A 15,832-nucleotide genomic window follows, 5' to 3' on the forward strand; every position below is an offset into this window, starting at 1 on the left:
CGCAGGGGCGAATCCAGATGGAATGGGGGTTTGGGGCAAGGATGTGCCCCCCCTCACAACAGCCCTAGATTAAAGGTCCAGTTTTGAAGCCTTTTTTTACTACAACTACTAATACTACTTAAAATAATAATAATTTTGACAAGTAAAATGTTTAGAGAAAATTTAAATGTTAGAAAAATGTTAGAAAGAATTTAATAGTTACATTTATTAACAATGTAGGTTAGAAATTACAAGTTTTACTGTTACAGTGCTGTCAACAGTTAAATATGAGGTCAAGAAAGAGGTCTTTATTTTACCTTTTATAAAACAAGTATATATTTTCATTGAAGTTAAGAAAGGGTGACTATAAAGTGGGTTTTGGCAAAACAAGTATCACTGTCATGTTGAGGTGGCAGAGGGTTGTTGTGGGCAGCTGGGGAAAGTAAATAAAAAGTAACTAGTAATCTAACTTAGTTACTTTTACAATTGAGTAATCAGTAAAGTAACTAAGTTACTTTTTCAAGGAGTAATCAGTAATTGGATTACTTTTTCAAAGTAACTGTGGCAACACTGGATACTGGTATATAAACCCTCCTAATGGTGCATAAACTGGTAGATCGGCCCTTTAGTCATGATTGATTGTGGTCTGGACAAATGAGGTGAGGGGCAGGCCAATTACCCCTCCATCTTGGGCCTCGGTTGGGCTACACAGTGCGCCAGTGCCGCACAGAGCGATAACGAGCGATATGGATGGTGGCAAGAAGAGGAAAGGTGGCGCTGAAAGAGCCAGGGATCAGAAGAGAGTAGCCCTTCAGGCAGATGCTGCAAAACAGACATGTTTGCTTCGCGTGGACGCGGAGCATCCACATCTGCGGCAGCCTCAGCAAGTGGCGGAGAAGTAGTTCAACAGGTGGATGAGGCGGGGACCACTATAGCCATGACGGTAAGTGAAGGTTAACTTCAGCTATTAACTGATGAACAGCAACCTAACTTGTTCATAAATCAGACATCTGTGTGTGAGAGAGACATTCTGATCTTCTGGTCCGAAGTAAAGTGCTGTCTAACTGGGTCGCTCAGATATGAATTAAGATTGGATATAATTTTCATTCGTGCTAACTCTGCCAGTCACGTAACCTAGCCTAGCAATGTAATCTGTGCAAATGGTGTGCATGGCTAGCTACCATGCTGCCGCCGCCAGGTTGTTTCTTTATTCTTTATTCTATTTGTGTGACGGTCGTGCGTCGGTCATATGAAGTATGCTGTTTTGCACAGTTTGTGATGCGGTGGCGTGGAATAACGGCGTCCCTGTCTAAAATGTATTTTCCCAAGTCCTGGCATAATTTCACATACCTAACATTTTACTTTATATTGAGAGTCATTCTCTAAGTTGGTTAGCAACACAAATTGGTAATAAAAGAAATCCTTGATGTTACTTGTAGCTTGTAGTGAGATAGACAACTGTCTCCATCTTGTGGCCTTTTTGTGTATTGCAATTTCAAAAGTTCAACCTTTGTATCCAGTCATTGGTTCAGTCATCCAGTCATTTCTTGCTTTATATGATGAATTGTATCACACACGTAATGCTATATTATGTATAGTATAGACTACAGTATTTATATAACAAATCAAATCAATTTTATTTATATAGTGCCAAATCACAACAACAGTTGCCCCAAGGCGCTTTATACTGTAAGGCAAAAGCCATAAAATAATCACAGAAAAACCACAACGGTCAAAACGACCCCCTATGAGCAAGCACTTGGCGACAGTGGGAAGGAAAAACTCCCTTTTAACAGGAAGAAACCTCCAGCAGAACCAGGCTCAGGGAGGGGCAGTCTTCTGCTGGGACTGGTTGGGGCTGAGGGGAGAGAATCAGGAAAAAGACATGCTGTGGAAGACAGCAGAGATCAATCACTAATGATTAAATGCAGAGTGGTGCATACAGAGCAAAAAGAGAAAGAAACACTCAGTGCATCATGAGAACCCCCCAGCAGTCTAAGTCTATAGCAGCATAACTAAGGGATGGTTCAGGGTCACCTGATCCAGCCCTAACTATAAGCTTTAGCAAAAAGGAAAGTCTTAAGCCTAATCTTAAAAGTAGAGAGGGCGTCTGTCTCCCTGATCCGAATTGGGAGCTGGTTCCAAAGGAGAGGAGCCTGAAAGCTGAAGGCTCTGCCTCCCATTCTACTCTTAAAAACCCTAGGAACTACAAGTAAGCATGGAGTCTGAGAGCGAAGCGCTCTATTGGGGTGATATGGTACTAAGAGGTCCCCGAGATAAGATGGGACCTGATTATTCAAAACCTTATAAGTAAGAAGAATAATTTTAAATTCTATTCTAGAATTAACAGGAAGCCAATAAAGAGAGGCCAATATGGGTGAAATATGCTCTCTCCTTCTAGTCCCCGTCAGTACTCTAGCTGCAGCATTTTGAATTAACTGAAGGCTTTTCAGGGAACTTTTAGGACAACCTGATAATAATGAATTACAATAGTCCAGCCTAGAGGAAATAAATGCATGAATTAGTTTTTCAGCATCACTCTGAGACAAGACCTTTCTAATTTTTGAGATATTGTGCAAATGTAAAAAAGCAGTCCTACATATTTGCTTAATATGCGCATTGAAGGACATATCCTGATCAAAAATGACTCCAAGGTTTCTCACAGTATTACTAGAGGTCAGGGTAATGCCATCCAGAGTAAGGATCTGGTTAGACACCATGTTTCTAAGATTTGTGGGGCCAAGTACAATAACTTTAGTTTTATCTGAATTTAAAAGCAGGAAATTAGAGGTCATCCATGTCTTTATGTCTGTAAGACATTCCTGCAGTTTAACTAATTGGTGTGTGTCCGCTTCATGGATAGATAAAGCTGGGTATCATCTGCGTAACAATGAAAATTTAAGCAATGCTTTCTAATAATACTGCCTAAGGGAAGCATGTATAAAGTGAATAAAATTGGTCCTAGCACAGAACCTTGTGGAACTCCATAATTAACCTTAGTCTGTGAAGAAGACTCCCCATTTACATGAACAAATTGTAATCTATTAGATGAATATGATTCAAACCACCGCAGCGCAGTGCCTTTAATACCTATGGCATGCTCTAATGGTCAACAGTATCAAAAGCAGCACTGAGGTCTAACAGGACAAGCACAGAGATGAGTCCACTGTCTGAGTCAAGAAGATCATTTGTAACCTTCACTAATGCTGTTTCTGTACTATGATGAATTCTGAAACCTGACTGAAACTCTTCAAATAGACCATTCCTCTGCAGATGATCAGTTAGCTGTTTTACAACTACCCTTTCAAGAATTTTTGAGAGAAAAGGAAGGTGGGAGATTGGCCTATAATTAGTTAAGATAGCTGGGTCAAGTGATGGCTTTTTAAGTAATGGTTTAATTACTGCCACCTTAAAAGCCTGTGGTACATAGCCAACTAATAAAGATAGATTGATCATATTTAAGATCGAAGCATTAATTAATGGTAGGGCTTCCTTGAGCAGCCTGGTAGGAATGGGGTCTAATAGACATGTTGATGGTTTGGAGGAAGTGACTAATGAAAATAACTCAGAACAATCAGAAAGAGAGCGTCTAATCAAATACCAGCATTACTGAAAGCAGCCAAAGATAACGATATGTCTTTGGGATGGTTATGAGTAATTTTTTCTCTAATAGTTAAAATTTTATTAGCAAAGAAAGTCATGAAGTCATTACTAGTTAAAGTTAAAGGAATACTCTGCTCAATAGAGCTCTGACTATTTGTCAGCCTGGCTACAGTGCTGAAAAGAAACCTGGGGTTGTTCTTATTTTCTTCAATTAGTGATGAGTAGTAAGATGTCCTAGCTTTACGGAGGGCTTTTTTATAGAGCAACAGACTCTTTTTCCAGGCTAAGTGAAGATCTTCTAAATTAGTGAGACGCCATTTCCTCTCCAACGTATGGGTTATCTGCTTTAAGCTGCGAGTTTGTGAGTATACCACGGAGTCAGGCACTTCTGATTTAAGGCTCTCTTTTTCAGAGGAGCTACAGCATCAGCATTTTGACAGTTAGTGTGACTCGGAGGTGTTGACTCATTTAAACTAACATATTCATCCTGCTGTAACCAGGTTTCTGTAAGGCAGAATAAATCAATATGTTGATCAATTATTATATCATTTACTAACAGGGACTTAGAAGAGAGAGACCTAATGTTTAATAGACCACATTTAACTGTTTTAGTCTGTGGTGCAGTTGAAGGTGCTATATTATTTTTCTTTTTGAATTTTTATGCTTAAATAGATTTTTACTGGTTGTTGGTGGTCTGGGAGCAGGCACCGTCTCTACGGGAATGGGGTATTGGGGGGATGGCAGGGGGAGAGAAGCTGCAGAGAGGTGTGTGAGACTACAACTCTGCTTCCTGGTCCCAACCCTGGGTAGTCACGGTTTGGAGGGTTTAATAAAATTGGCCAGATTTCTAGAAATGAGAGCTGCTCCATCCAAAGTGGGATGGATGCCGTCTCTCCTAACAAGACCAGGTTTTCCCCAGAAGCTTTGCCAATTATCTATGAAGCCCACCTCATTTTTTGGACACCACTCAGACAGCCAGCAATTCAAGGAGAACATGCGGCTAAACATGTCACTCCCAGTCCGATTGGGGAGGGGCCCAAAGAAAACTACAGAGTCCGACATTGTTTTTGCAAAGTTACACACCGATTCAGTGTTAATTTTAGTGACCTCCGATTGGCTTAACCGGGTGTCATTACTGCCGACGTGAATTACAATCTTACCGAATTAACGCTTACCCTTAGCCAACAGTTTCAAATTTCCTTCAATGTCACCTGCTCTGGCCCCCGGAAGACAACTGACTACGGTTGCTGGTGTCGCTAACTTCACATTTCTCAAAACAGAGTCGCCAATAACCAGCGTTTGTTCCTCGGCGGGTGTGTCACCGAGTGGTGAAAAACGGTTAGAGATGTGAACGGGTTGGTGGTGTACAGGGGGCTTCTGTTTAGGACTACGCTTCCTCCTCACAGTCACCCATCCGGCCTGCTTTCCCAGCTGCTCGGGATCCGCTGGGGGACAGCTAACGGCGGCTAAGCTACCTTGGTCCGCACCAACTACAGGGGCCTGGCTAGCTGAGCACCCAGAGCAGAGAAGTGCAGGAGAGACAGGAGAAGCCGCCATGCTAAACCGGCTAAGAGCTAGCAGCTGCGCTAAGCTAGCGGATGCCTAAAAACACACAAAGTAAATAATGTGTAAATAATTTAGAGGTGATTCAACAGAGGGAGTGCTTTAGTTAAGGCACGTGAAGATTACACTGTGAAACAAATCGTTATCTAGTTATCTAGATCAATCTACGCAGATTAAACAGCTAACAGATACAGCAAAACACCGCTGTGCTCCGGAACAGGAAGTGATACAATACCACAGTGAGAGCCAACCACCAGTAGAGGCCAGTGAACAGACTATAGCAGAACAAGATTAGGATCTGGATCCGGATTAGTTACAGTGAAATACACATTCACAAATGTTTTTATATAATTTCTATTTCTAAGTTTAAATAACAAGGCTGAATGAAATGACGGCTTATTATGTCTAAAAAGTAATGTGACCTACTGTCAATAGATCGTACTTTTGATAAGCCTATGATAACTGTATTTTGGAAGAACTTTTCATAATGCTTCTTATGCTGCGTTCACACCGGGCACGACGCGAGCGACTGCAGCCACAGGTTGCCATGTAATCCCTATGTAAGGATGCGTTTTGGCGCCAAACCGTGCAGCGCGAAGCGATGGACGCGAGTGAAGCGATGCAAGTGAAGCGATTGAGCGTTTTGCGTGTTTGTGGCGCGATATTGCGTCGCATCATGTCGCGTTGCCCTCCTCCCCAAGTTAAAAAAATCTGAACTTTTTCGTCTCGTCGCAATGACCAATCAGGGACTGAATATGTAGTGACGTGGAGATGTCTGGAGTTTGACTGAAGATGTGAACATGTCCTGTATCTGGTAGTAGCCTGTGAGCAGGACTTATGTCTCTTTTGTCCTTTATTTCACAATCATGACAGAGTTTTTGGAGCGAACAGCAGCACCACAGCAGCGGGCAGCGGAGTTTCTTTTTATTTTTATTTTACGTGCGCGCGCGAATCGTTCTGGAGATTATTTTACTTATTAACTACACAGCTGTATAATAAAGCAAATGGTGACTGGTTTCTAAACACAATTATGACAGAGTTTAAGGAGCGAGCAGCAGCCCTGCTTGCAGCAGCGGGGAGCGGAGCTTTTTCCTTTTCTTTTGTTTTTAAGTGTGCGCGCGAGCGAATTGTCTGTAGAGAATATTTTATTAATTAACTACACAGATGTATAATAAAACAAATGGTGACTGGTTTCTAAACACAATTATGACAGAGTTTTTTGGGGGAAGAGCCAGCTGCAGCAGCGGAGTTTTTTTTGTTTTTTTATCGTTTACATGTGCGCGCGCGAACGGGCCAGTTGATCCTCAAACTGGGTCCCGCAGAGGTGGAAGGACCGCTGAAAGCGGCCGTCACCCAGACACAGCTCCTGCAGCAAATAATGATACTCTCTGTATTGGGAGCTTTCCACAGCAACTCGCTCCGTGTGATCAAGGTCCGTCATGTTAGCTTGACTGACAACCGGAGCTGGCGAGTGGAATGGAAGCTCCTCCTATTTGATGACACACCAGGGCGAATTTTCGCAGCGAAAGTCCACCCAAGCAGAGCGACACACTGGGCGAAGGAGGCGCGTCCGTCGCCTGGCGACCCACGCGAATTTGTAGCGTCTGATCGCGCCCGCTGTGAACGCGGATTTATAGTGTTAAAATGTATGTGTCTCCTGGTGCACACTGATCGGTTAAGGGACCAAAAAAAAAAAAAAAAAACATACTGTCACAGCAGGCTTAATTTTTTCCCCTTCGATACCTGGTGGTGGCCTGGTCTTGGTTAAAAATGCCCGGCCTGAAAAATTTCCCCAGTCCAGCCCTGTTCGCAGCCAAGCTTCTCAGTGCACCTTTACAACTGCATCATATGAGAGAAATCCTGTTTTAAAAAAAATAAGTTCCTAAGAAAAGAAACAGACAGATGTCAACAGGGAACCTGTCACACTTTGGACTAATTTAGCTCATCTTTTTCCAATCTTTAACATAGCATTTTGTATTTACAAATTTTTGTATTTTCATAGGGCTTGGAAACACCAAGGTATGTAGCCTCTAAAACGCAGTGATAAATGACTTCATCCAGTATTTTTACCATAATAACTTAAAAACAATAAACGCTATCGTCTTGTTGCTCACCCAATTGAAAGCATATATAATGAGATTCATTAAAATGGGAGCAATTTGATGCACCACAACACCTCAAAAAGCAACTATGTTTAGCTTATATAATGTCCCATAGATACGTCTGCCACCTGCTGGATGGCTGATGAAGACTCAATTGATGGTTGAGTAGACGCAGGTGTGGCTGTCCATGGGATAGACAGACCGTTTCTGCATATAAATATACAAAATCAGAGAAGCACCACTTTCTGATTGTTTTAAAGAAGTTATTCTAACCCCCCCCCCCCCAAAAAAAAACACCTCCATGCAACCCCATGAATAGGATTTTGTATGAATTTAGTTGCGAAAGAAAAAGTATATGGTATACGTATGTCAAGCAAAGTACACAGTGAATGGGGTCTGTGAGAAAGAGAGCATTCCCGTACAGAAATTTACAAAGTTAGACAAATAAACCCTTAATTTCTGATTGTTTAACTAGTCATGTTCCAAAACTCGTTAAGTAACACAGTAACAAGCTCACACACAACCCAGCTGAAAGGCTTTTGTATTACAGTAGCTGTCTGTCTCTCTCTCTCTCTCAATATGTGTGGATTTGAAGTTAAATGTACACTCAACAAAAATATAAACGCAACACTTTTGGTTTTGCTCCCATTTTGTACGAGATGAACTCAAAGATCTAAAACTTTTTCCACATACACAATATCACCATTTCCCTCAAATATTGTTCACAAACCAGTCTAAATCTGTGATAGTGAGCACTTCTCCTTTGCTGAGATAATCCATCCCACCTCACAGGTGTGCCATATCAAGATGCTGATTAGACACCATGATTAGTGCACAGGTGTGCCTTAGACTGCCCACAATAAAAGGCCACTCTGAAAGGTGCAGTTTTATCACACAGCACAATGCCACAGATGTCGCAAGATTTGAGGGAGCGTGCAATTGGCATGCTGACAGCAGGAATGTCAACCAGAGCTGTTGCTCTTGTATTGAATGTTCATTTCTCTACCATAAGCCGTCTCCAAAGGCGTAAAAGAATTTGGGAGCACATCCAACCAGCCTCACAACCGCAGACCACGTGTAACCACACCAGCCCAGGACCTCCACATCCAGCATGTTCACCTCCAAGATCGTCTGAGACCAGCCACTCGGACAGCTGCTGAAACAATCGGTTTGCATAACCAAAGAATTTCTGCACAAACTGTCAGAAACCATCTCAGGGAAGCTCATCTGCATGCTTGTCGTCCTCATCGGGGTCTCGACCTGACTCCAGTTCATCGTCGTAACCGACTTGAGTGGGCAAATGCTCACATTCACTGGTGTTTGGCACGTTGGAGAGGTGTTCTCTTCACGGATGAATCCCGGTTCACACTGTTCAGGGCAGATGGCAGACAGCATGTGTGGCATTGTGTGGGTGAGCGGTTTTCTGATGTCAGTGTTGTGGATCGAGTGGCCCATGGTGGCGGTGGGGTTATGGTATGGGCAGGCGTCTGTTATGGACGAAGAACACAGGTGCATTTTATTGATGGCATTTTGAATACACAGAGATACCGTGACGAGATCCTGAGGCCCATTGTTGTGCCATACATCCAAGAACATCACCTCATGTTGCAGCAGGATAATGCACGGCCCCATGTTGCAAGGATCTGTACACAATTCTTGGAAGCTGAAAATGTCCCAGTTCTTGCATGGCCGGCATACTCACCGGACATGTCACCCATTGAGCATGTTTGGGATGCTCTGGACCGGCGTATACGACAGCGTGTACCAGTTCCTGCCAATATCCAGCAACTTCACACAGCCATTGAAGAGGAGTGGACCAACATTCCACAGGCCACAATTGACAACCTGATCAACTCTATGCGAAGGAGATGTGTTGCACTGCATGAGGCAAATGGTGGTCACACCAGATACTGACTGGTATCCCCCCAATAAAACAAAACTGCACCTTTCAGAGTGGCCTTTTATTGTGGGCAGTCTAAGGCACACCTGTGCACTAATCATGGTGTCTAATCAGCATCTTGATATGGCACACCTGTGAGGTGGGATGGATTATCTCAGCAAAGGAGAAGTGCTCACTATCACAGATTTAGACTGGTTTGTGAACAATATTTGAGGGAAATGGTGATATTGTGTATGTGGAAAAAGTTTTAGATCTTTGAGTTCATCTCATACAAAATGGGAGCAAAACCAAAAGTGTTGCGTTTATATTTTTGTTGAGTGTAGCTTGAAATGAGCTCATTGTCAGTTTAATTTATTTCCAAACCCTAGCTCTGGCGGTCCCCAAGGCCACTGCTGTTTGTTCTAATTTACAACATAATAAATAAATAATTTATAGAACACTTTCAAGAGAAAATTACAAAGTTAAAAAGACTACATTTTGTAGTTTTTTAAAAACTTTTTCTCTTGTAAGCGCTCTATAAATTATTTATTTATTATGAAATTATGAATACGAAAAGTTTAAAACTACAACCCCTGGCAAAAATTATGGAATCACCGGCCTCGGAGGATGTTCATTCAGTTGTTTAATTTTGTAGAAAAAAAGCAGATCACAGACATGATGCAAAACTGAAGTCATTTCAAATGGCAACTTTCTGACTTTAAGAAACATTATAAGAAATCAGGAACAAAATAGTGGCAGTCAGTAACACTTACTTTTTTAGACCAAGCAGAGGGAAAAAAATACTGATTCACTCAATTCTGAGGAATAAATTATGGAATCACCCTGTAAATTTTCATCCCCAAAACTAACACCTGCATCAAATCAGATCTGCTCATTAGTCTGCATCTAAAAAGGAGTGATCACACCTTGGAGAGCTGTTGCACCAAGTGGACTGACATGAATCATGGCTCCAACACGAGAGATGTCAATTGAAACAAAGGAGAGGATGATCAAACTCTTAAAAGAGGGTAAATCATCATGCAATGTTGCAAAAGATGTTGGTTGTTCACAGTCAGCTGTGTCTAAACTCTGGACCAAATACAAACAACATGGGAAGGTTGTTAAAGGCAAACATACTGGTAGACCAAGGAAGACATCAAAGCGTCAAGATAGAAAACTTAAAGCAATATGTCTCAAAAATTAAAAATGCACATCAAAACAAATGAGGAACGAATGGGAGGAAACTGGAGTCAACGTCTGTGACCGAACTGTAAGAAACCGCCTAAAGGAAATGGGATTTACATACAGAAAAGCTAAACGAAAGCCATCATTAACACCTAAACAGAAAAAAACAAGGTTACAATGGGCTAAGGAAAAGCAATCATGGACTGTGGATGACTGGATGAAAGTCATATTCAGTGATGAATCTCGAATCTGCATTAGGCAAGGTGATGATGCTGAAACTTTTGTTTGGTGCCGTTCCAATGAGATTTATAAAGATGACTGCCTGAAGAGAACATGTAAATTTCCACAGTCATTGATGATATGGGGCTGCATGTCAGGTAAAGGCACTGGGGAGATGGCTGTCATTACATCAATTGAAAGGATGTTTGGGGATGATGAAATCATTTTTCAAGATGATAATGCATCTTGCCATAGAGCAAAAACTGTGAAAACATTCCTTGCAAAAAGACACACAGGGTCAATGTCATGGCCTGCAAATAGTCCGGATCTTAATCCAATTGAAAATCTTTGGTGGAAGTTGAAGAAAATGGTCCATGACAAGGCTCCAACCTGCAAAGCTGATCTGGCAACAGCAATCAGAGAAAGTTGGAGTACTGTTTGTCACTCATTAAGTCCATGCCTCAGAGACTGCAAGCTGTTATAAAAGCCAGAGGTGGTGCAACAAAATACTAGTGATGTGTTGGAGCGTTCTTTTGTTTTTCATGATTCCATAATTTTTTCCTCAGAATTGAGTGATTCCATATTTTTTCCCTCTGCTTGGTCTAAAAAAGTAACCGTTACTGACTGCCACAATTTTTTTTTCCTGATTTCTTATAGTGTTTCTTAAAGCCAGAAAGTTGCCATTTGAAATGACTTTAGTTTTGTGTCATGTCTGATCTGCTTTTTTCTACAAAATTAAACAACTGAATGAACATCCTCCGAGGCCGGTGATTCCATAATTTTTGCCAGGGGTTGTAAAACCATACATATCAAAAATAACATTCATTTAAATAAATTAAAACCCTACATTAAGTATAAACAGCAGAATGAGCATAATTTCCAAACTAAACTAACTGTTTGAAAAAAATGATTGTCCAAGGTGAGCAGAACAATCCAAAGAAAAAAGGTTGGAAACCACAGCAGTGCTAAATATGTATTGTGCGCAAACAGGGAATGAATGGAAAACAACACAATTCTGCAACAATTTTATGTCACCAAAAACTGTGAAACATCCATCAGTGGATGCCTGTGCTCAAAGGAATGTGATGTCACAACACAACTTCTCAAGACATAAATTTAAAACAACAAACAAAAAAGCCCACATGGGACTGTGACCACAGTTTTTAAGTACCTCATTTTTGGCGTCAGTGTCACTGTAGCACTCATGTTGAATATAAGCGGCCCCCAGGACCTGCAGGTTCGGGTCGGACTCTCTCAGGTACTGCACTGCCGTGGCCATGTCCAAGTTATTGATTCTGCCAAAGAGCAAATGAACAAATTTAACAAAGAAACTGAAAACCTTGCATTTCGCTGCTCTGCTACAGTACGGAAACACAGAATTTTATTTATTTAAGTGTGAATTGAAAGCACCCAAGCAGCTGCAGGAAAGACTCATGAGTTTTATTGTCTTATCATGAAAACTCATTGTGTTTGTCCCCCCCCCCCCCCCCAAAAAAATAAATAAATCAATCAATCGATCTCAAAGTCTGCCCAACTAACCACATGAAGCGTGAAATGTGAGGCCTGAAACTGAGCTGCCACACCCAAAACCTAAACCAGTTCTTCCACTACAGAACCACCTCCCAACATACGGCTCTTCAGTGTGAAAGCCACTGTTCACAGCGCACACACACCAGTTCTAACTCACAATAAAATCTAGTTTACAGAACATGACTGGAGTTGGGATGTTTGTTCAGCACGAGGTAAAGATTTGTTTTTTGTATTAAGAGTTTTAGTTTTTGTTTCCTCCCGACTGAGACCAGGAAATAGTGCAGCAATAATGCAGTTCTTTTTTTCATACTGTCCCAACTTTTTAAATTTGCATTTCTATAGCGTCTGAAGCAGAAGGTCAAAGTCATTTGAGCCACCAACACACACACTTTTGCATGGCAGCACACTGTACACTGACATGTAACTGCACAATGCAAGCAGCTTGGGGATTAAGAGCTTTGCCCAAGGGATCTTATTGATTTTTCCAGAAAATAAAAATGCATCCTCAAATACCACATAATAAATTAAAAAAAAATGTAAATGTAACTGGTTTGACTGGCAGGTTTCTGAAATCTTAATTAGCACATATTTTTGGTTAAAAGATATCTGTAAACATACGAATTGCTGCAGACCGTGTGATTTTCCCAAGTTGCTCACCCACTGAGGTTGCCCAAGCTGGCTCCCATCTCCTGCCCATCAAAGACGTCCATGCCCTTGCCCACGCTTTGCATGCTTTTGACTGAAAAGGCACGATTCATGGTGCCTTGGCGTGGCATCGTTAGGTTGCATTGGGAACCAGGGGCCATTCCAGATGCGATGAACCCTCCAGTCCCATAGCTGCTTCCTCCTAAAGACATCTGGTGCTGCATGGTGCCGGCCCCAGACACGGACCCCATAGTCATCCTGTTCCTTTGGTTGAGCTTGTTTATGGTGCGGTACGATGGCCCTTTGCGAGACTGAGAAGTGTGGACGATCATCGTCTCGCCTCCAGCCATCTCTTGGCCTCCAGAAAGTGTCCCACTAAGAGATCGGCGCATGGATGGCTGATAGGTCATGGTGCCGCCTCCTTGCCTCAACTGACTGGTGAAGCCATTGAGTGTGTTTTGACTGTACTGTGGACTGAAGGTGGCATCTCGTTCTGAGGCTATACTGGCGGCATCGCTATCGGGCAACCATGCGTTTATATGACCTTGAAGCTGGCGCATAGAATGCCCAGAAGAATCCATTTCAGCCCGGCCCATAGGAATCTGCGTCATGGTCATGCGGTTCCTGATGGTCCCTTGGTAACCCCCTATATGTGTGTCATCTTGATAAAAACTAGCACCTCCACCTCCAACGCTGATCCTGTGCATTTGGTTCATATCTGGCGCAGCAGACTTGGAGCTGAAGCCATATCTCTGGGTCATGCGCTGGCTTGTGGGCTGTGGAGAGGAGCAACAAACAAATATTTGCGCTGAGCCACTTGTTACGTTCCAGCATACCGCATACAGAATTCAACACCAATATGTTGATGTAATAAATCAACATTTTTTGAGCCTGTTGAGGCAAAACAAGGCCGATCACAGAATGAACACAATCCCGGTGTTAATCAAAGTGTTTTTAAAGACTCACGGTTCCATATTTTTAGCCAGATTCCAAACTGTCTCTGAGGCACTGAAGCTTTTGAGTACTTTTGCAACACTTTTCCCCTTTGCTACTTGTAGTACAGCACTGCACTCCTGCCCTTTTATAGTGCAGCAGACAAGTGTAAGAATATTTAAGTTGATGATGCAAGCACTAAATCTGGTATAAAGACTTGAAAAGTCCTTTTGTTCAAATAAGCTGTTAGCCACATGAAACTTTAATTTTTAATTGGGGGAGGGGGGTGTAATAACGTTGAAGTCATTGTTTCATCTGTCCAACAGTGCATTCTGGAAGTTTCCAGTCTTCACGCACTGATATGGGAGCAAAGTAAACTCCATCACAGAGATGTGTGCTATCTTTGCCTAGTTTAGCCAACAAGCCAATGAGGTTTACTGGGGTGTTGCCATTGCATGCACAAGGAACTACTTGGATCCATAGGTAAGAATTGAGGACTAGTGTTCATCCAAAGAACATGGCTAACTTTAAAGGCAAAAATTCTACATCTACGACTGAACCCTACACCCCAAACACGATAACACGTTCTGCAGTATGCATGTGCACTTACAATATTAAAAAACATATACAATGTATCTAAAAAGCATGAAAACACTGTCTGAAGTCAATTTGAAATATCCCCTAGTCCACAGTACAATATTTAACAGGTACAACATTGAAAAAACCAAGACTGTACAAATGTATGACAAAAATTCATGCTTATGGGTGTCATCTTGAAAACTGAAGTGGCTGATGGCTTTTACTGCAAAAAGTAGACCAAGAAGTACCATTGTGCCAAATTTGGTGTTTGCATCACAAAATTAAACATTCTTATAATATATGCAGTTATCTGCTGACTATTATTACAGTGTTACTGTATGTGTTTAAAGACCTTTGGATTTATGGTTACCTGTGGTGTGTTATTATTTCAGAGTTATTGCATGGACATCAGTGGGTCCATTCAGGTTGTCAACATGAAGACATCATGGCAGCAGCTTGTAACTTAACATATGAAATGACCACTTGCGATGTCTTTGCATACCAGTCCTCAACATTTTGCTGTGTCAGAATAGCAAAAACTTAAAATTCTGTTGTTCCACTTTAAAACATTGAACTATCTCAATAGTGCCACAATGTTGCAAAATCTTTCCAAGTGTATTTGTCTAATTCCTGCTCAAAATATCAAATCTACACTTAATATAAGACAAAATCACTTAAGTAAAATTTCAGTGTCATTTAAGGACTTGTATGTAGACACTAATGTGTCTTGTTAAATGAAACCATGTTGAGAACATCTTGTTTTGAGTCAAATCTGAGATGAAATAAACTGTTATTAAACATGATTTAGATGCATTAGTGAAAAGCAAGTCCTTACATCACACTGAAGTTTTACTGACAGTGATTGTGTCTTATATTAAGTGTAATTAGATATTTTGACTCAAAATGAAACAAAATACACTTTGTAAGATTTTGTGTTTTTGTATTAAATAACATCCTTTGGAGGGGTAGAATGTCCATTTTGCCAATTTTCAAGATTTGATCATTAATAGTCAGTTTGCTGGAAACACTTTCATTTCTGTCCTCACACATTGTGTTGCTCTGGAGATTAGTGTATATTTATAAAATATTAAACTCAAACAGTTATTTACATTTAAAAATCCAAAAAAAAAAAAAGTTTAAACAGATAAATTCTCAATTCACCAAAATACTGTACAGTTTTGGTGCTAAATAACATGAACTGACATGGACTGACCCTCATCTTGATCTGGATCTCTATAGTTTGTAGCTGATGACACACCCAGCCTTTTCACCAGTGGTAATGACAATTAAATCACTGTGTAATCCTGATAAAAAAAGCAGATCTGAGTACAACAGCCCAGCATTTAAGCCATTATAGCCCAGCATATAGAGGAACAGTTAAAATTATGATTCAAACCCCAACTGGAGTTGACTTTGTCAAAAGTGTCATTAACCACAAAAAAAAAAAAATCTACATGGCTGACATTTTTCAAGATGGCTGTCATTTCCAGTTAAAATCATCTTGGCTACTAACATTTTCATAATAAGAAAGTTTTTTGTTGTTGTTTTTGCCTTAAAACATTTTATAACAATCTGAACAGTTTTTCACTTATCTTCTGGGCTACACAAACATCAC

The 15,832-nt window shown here is 41.1% G+C and overlaps 1 protein-coding gene across 1 annotated transcript in view; it reads right to left on the reverse strand.

Moving 5' to 3' along the window:
- The window catches only part of pkp3a (plakophilin 3a), a 52,815-nt gene that overhangs the window by 22,983 nt on the left and 14,000 nt on the right, over positions 1 to 15,832 (reverse strand). Inside the window, exons 3-4 of the mRNA XM_034176320.1 lie at positions 12,718 to 13,481; positions 11,702 to 11,825 (exon numbers count right to left, since the gene is read on the reverse strand). Of these exons, the coding sequence (XP_034032211.1) occupies positions 11,702 to 11,825; positions 12,718 to 13,481 (888 nt within the window). The remainder of the gene's footprint in view (positions 1 to 11,701; positions 11,826 to 12,717; positions 13,482 to 15,832) is intronic.

The sequence above is a fragment of the Thalassophryne amazonica genome, chromosome 8 (assembly GCF_902500255.1).
Source record: "Thalassophryne amazonica chromosome 8, fThaAma1.1, whole genome shotgun sequence".
Classification (NCBI taxonomy): domain Eukaryota; kingdom Metazoa; phylum Chordata; class Actinopteri; order Batrachoidiformes; family Batrachoididae; genus Thalassophryne; species Thalassophryne amazonica.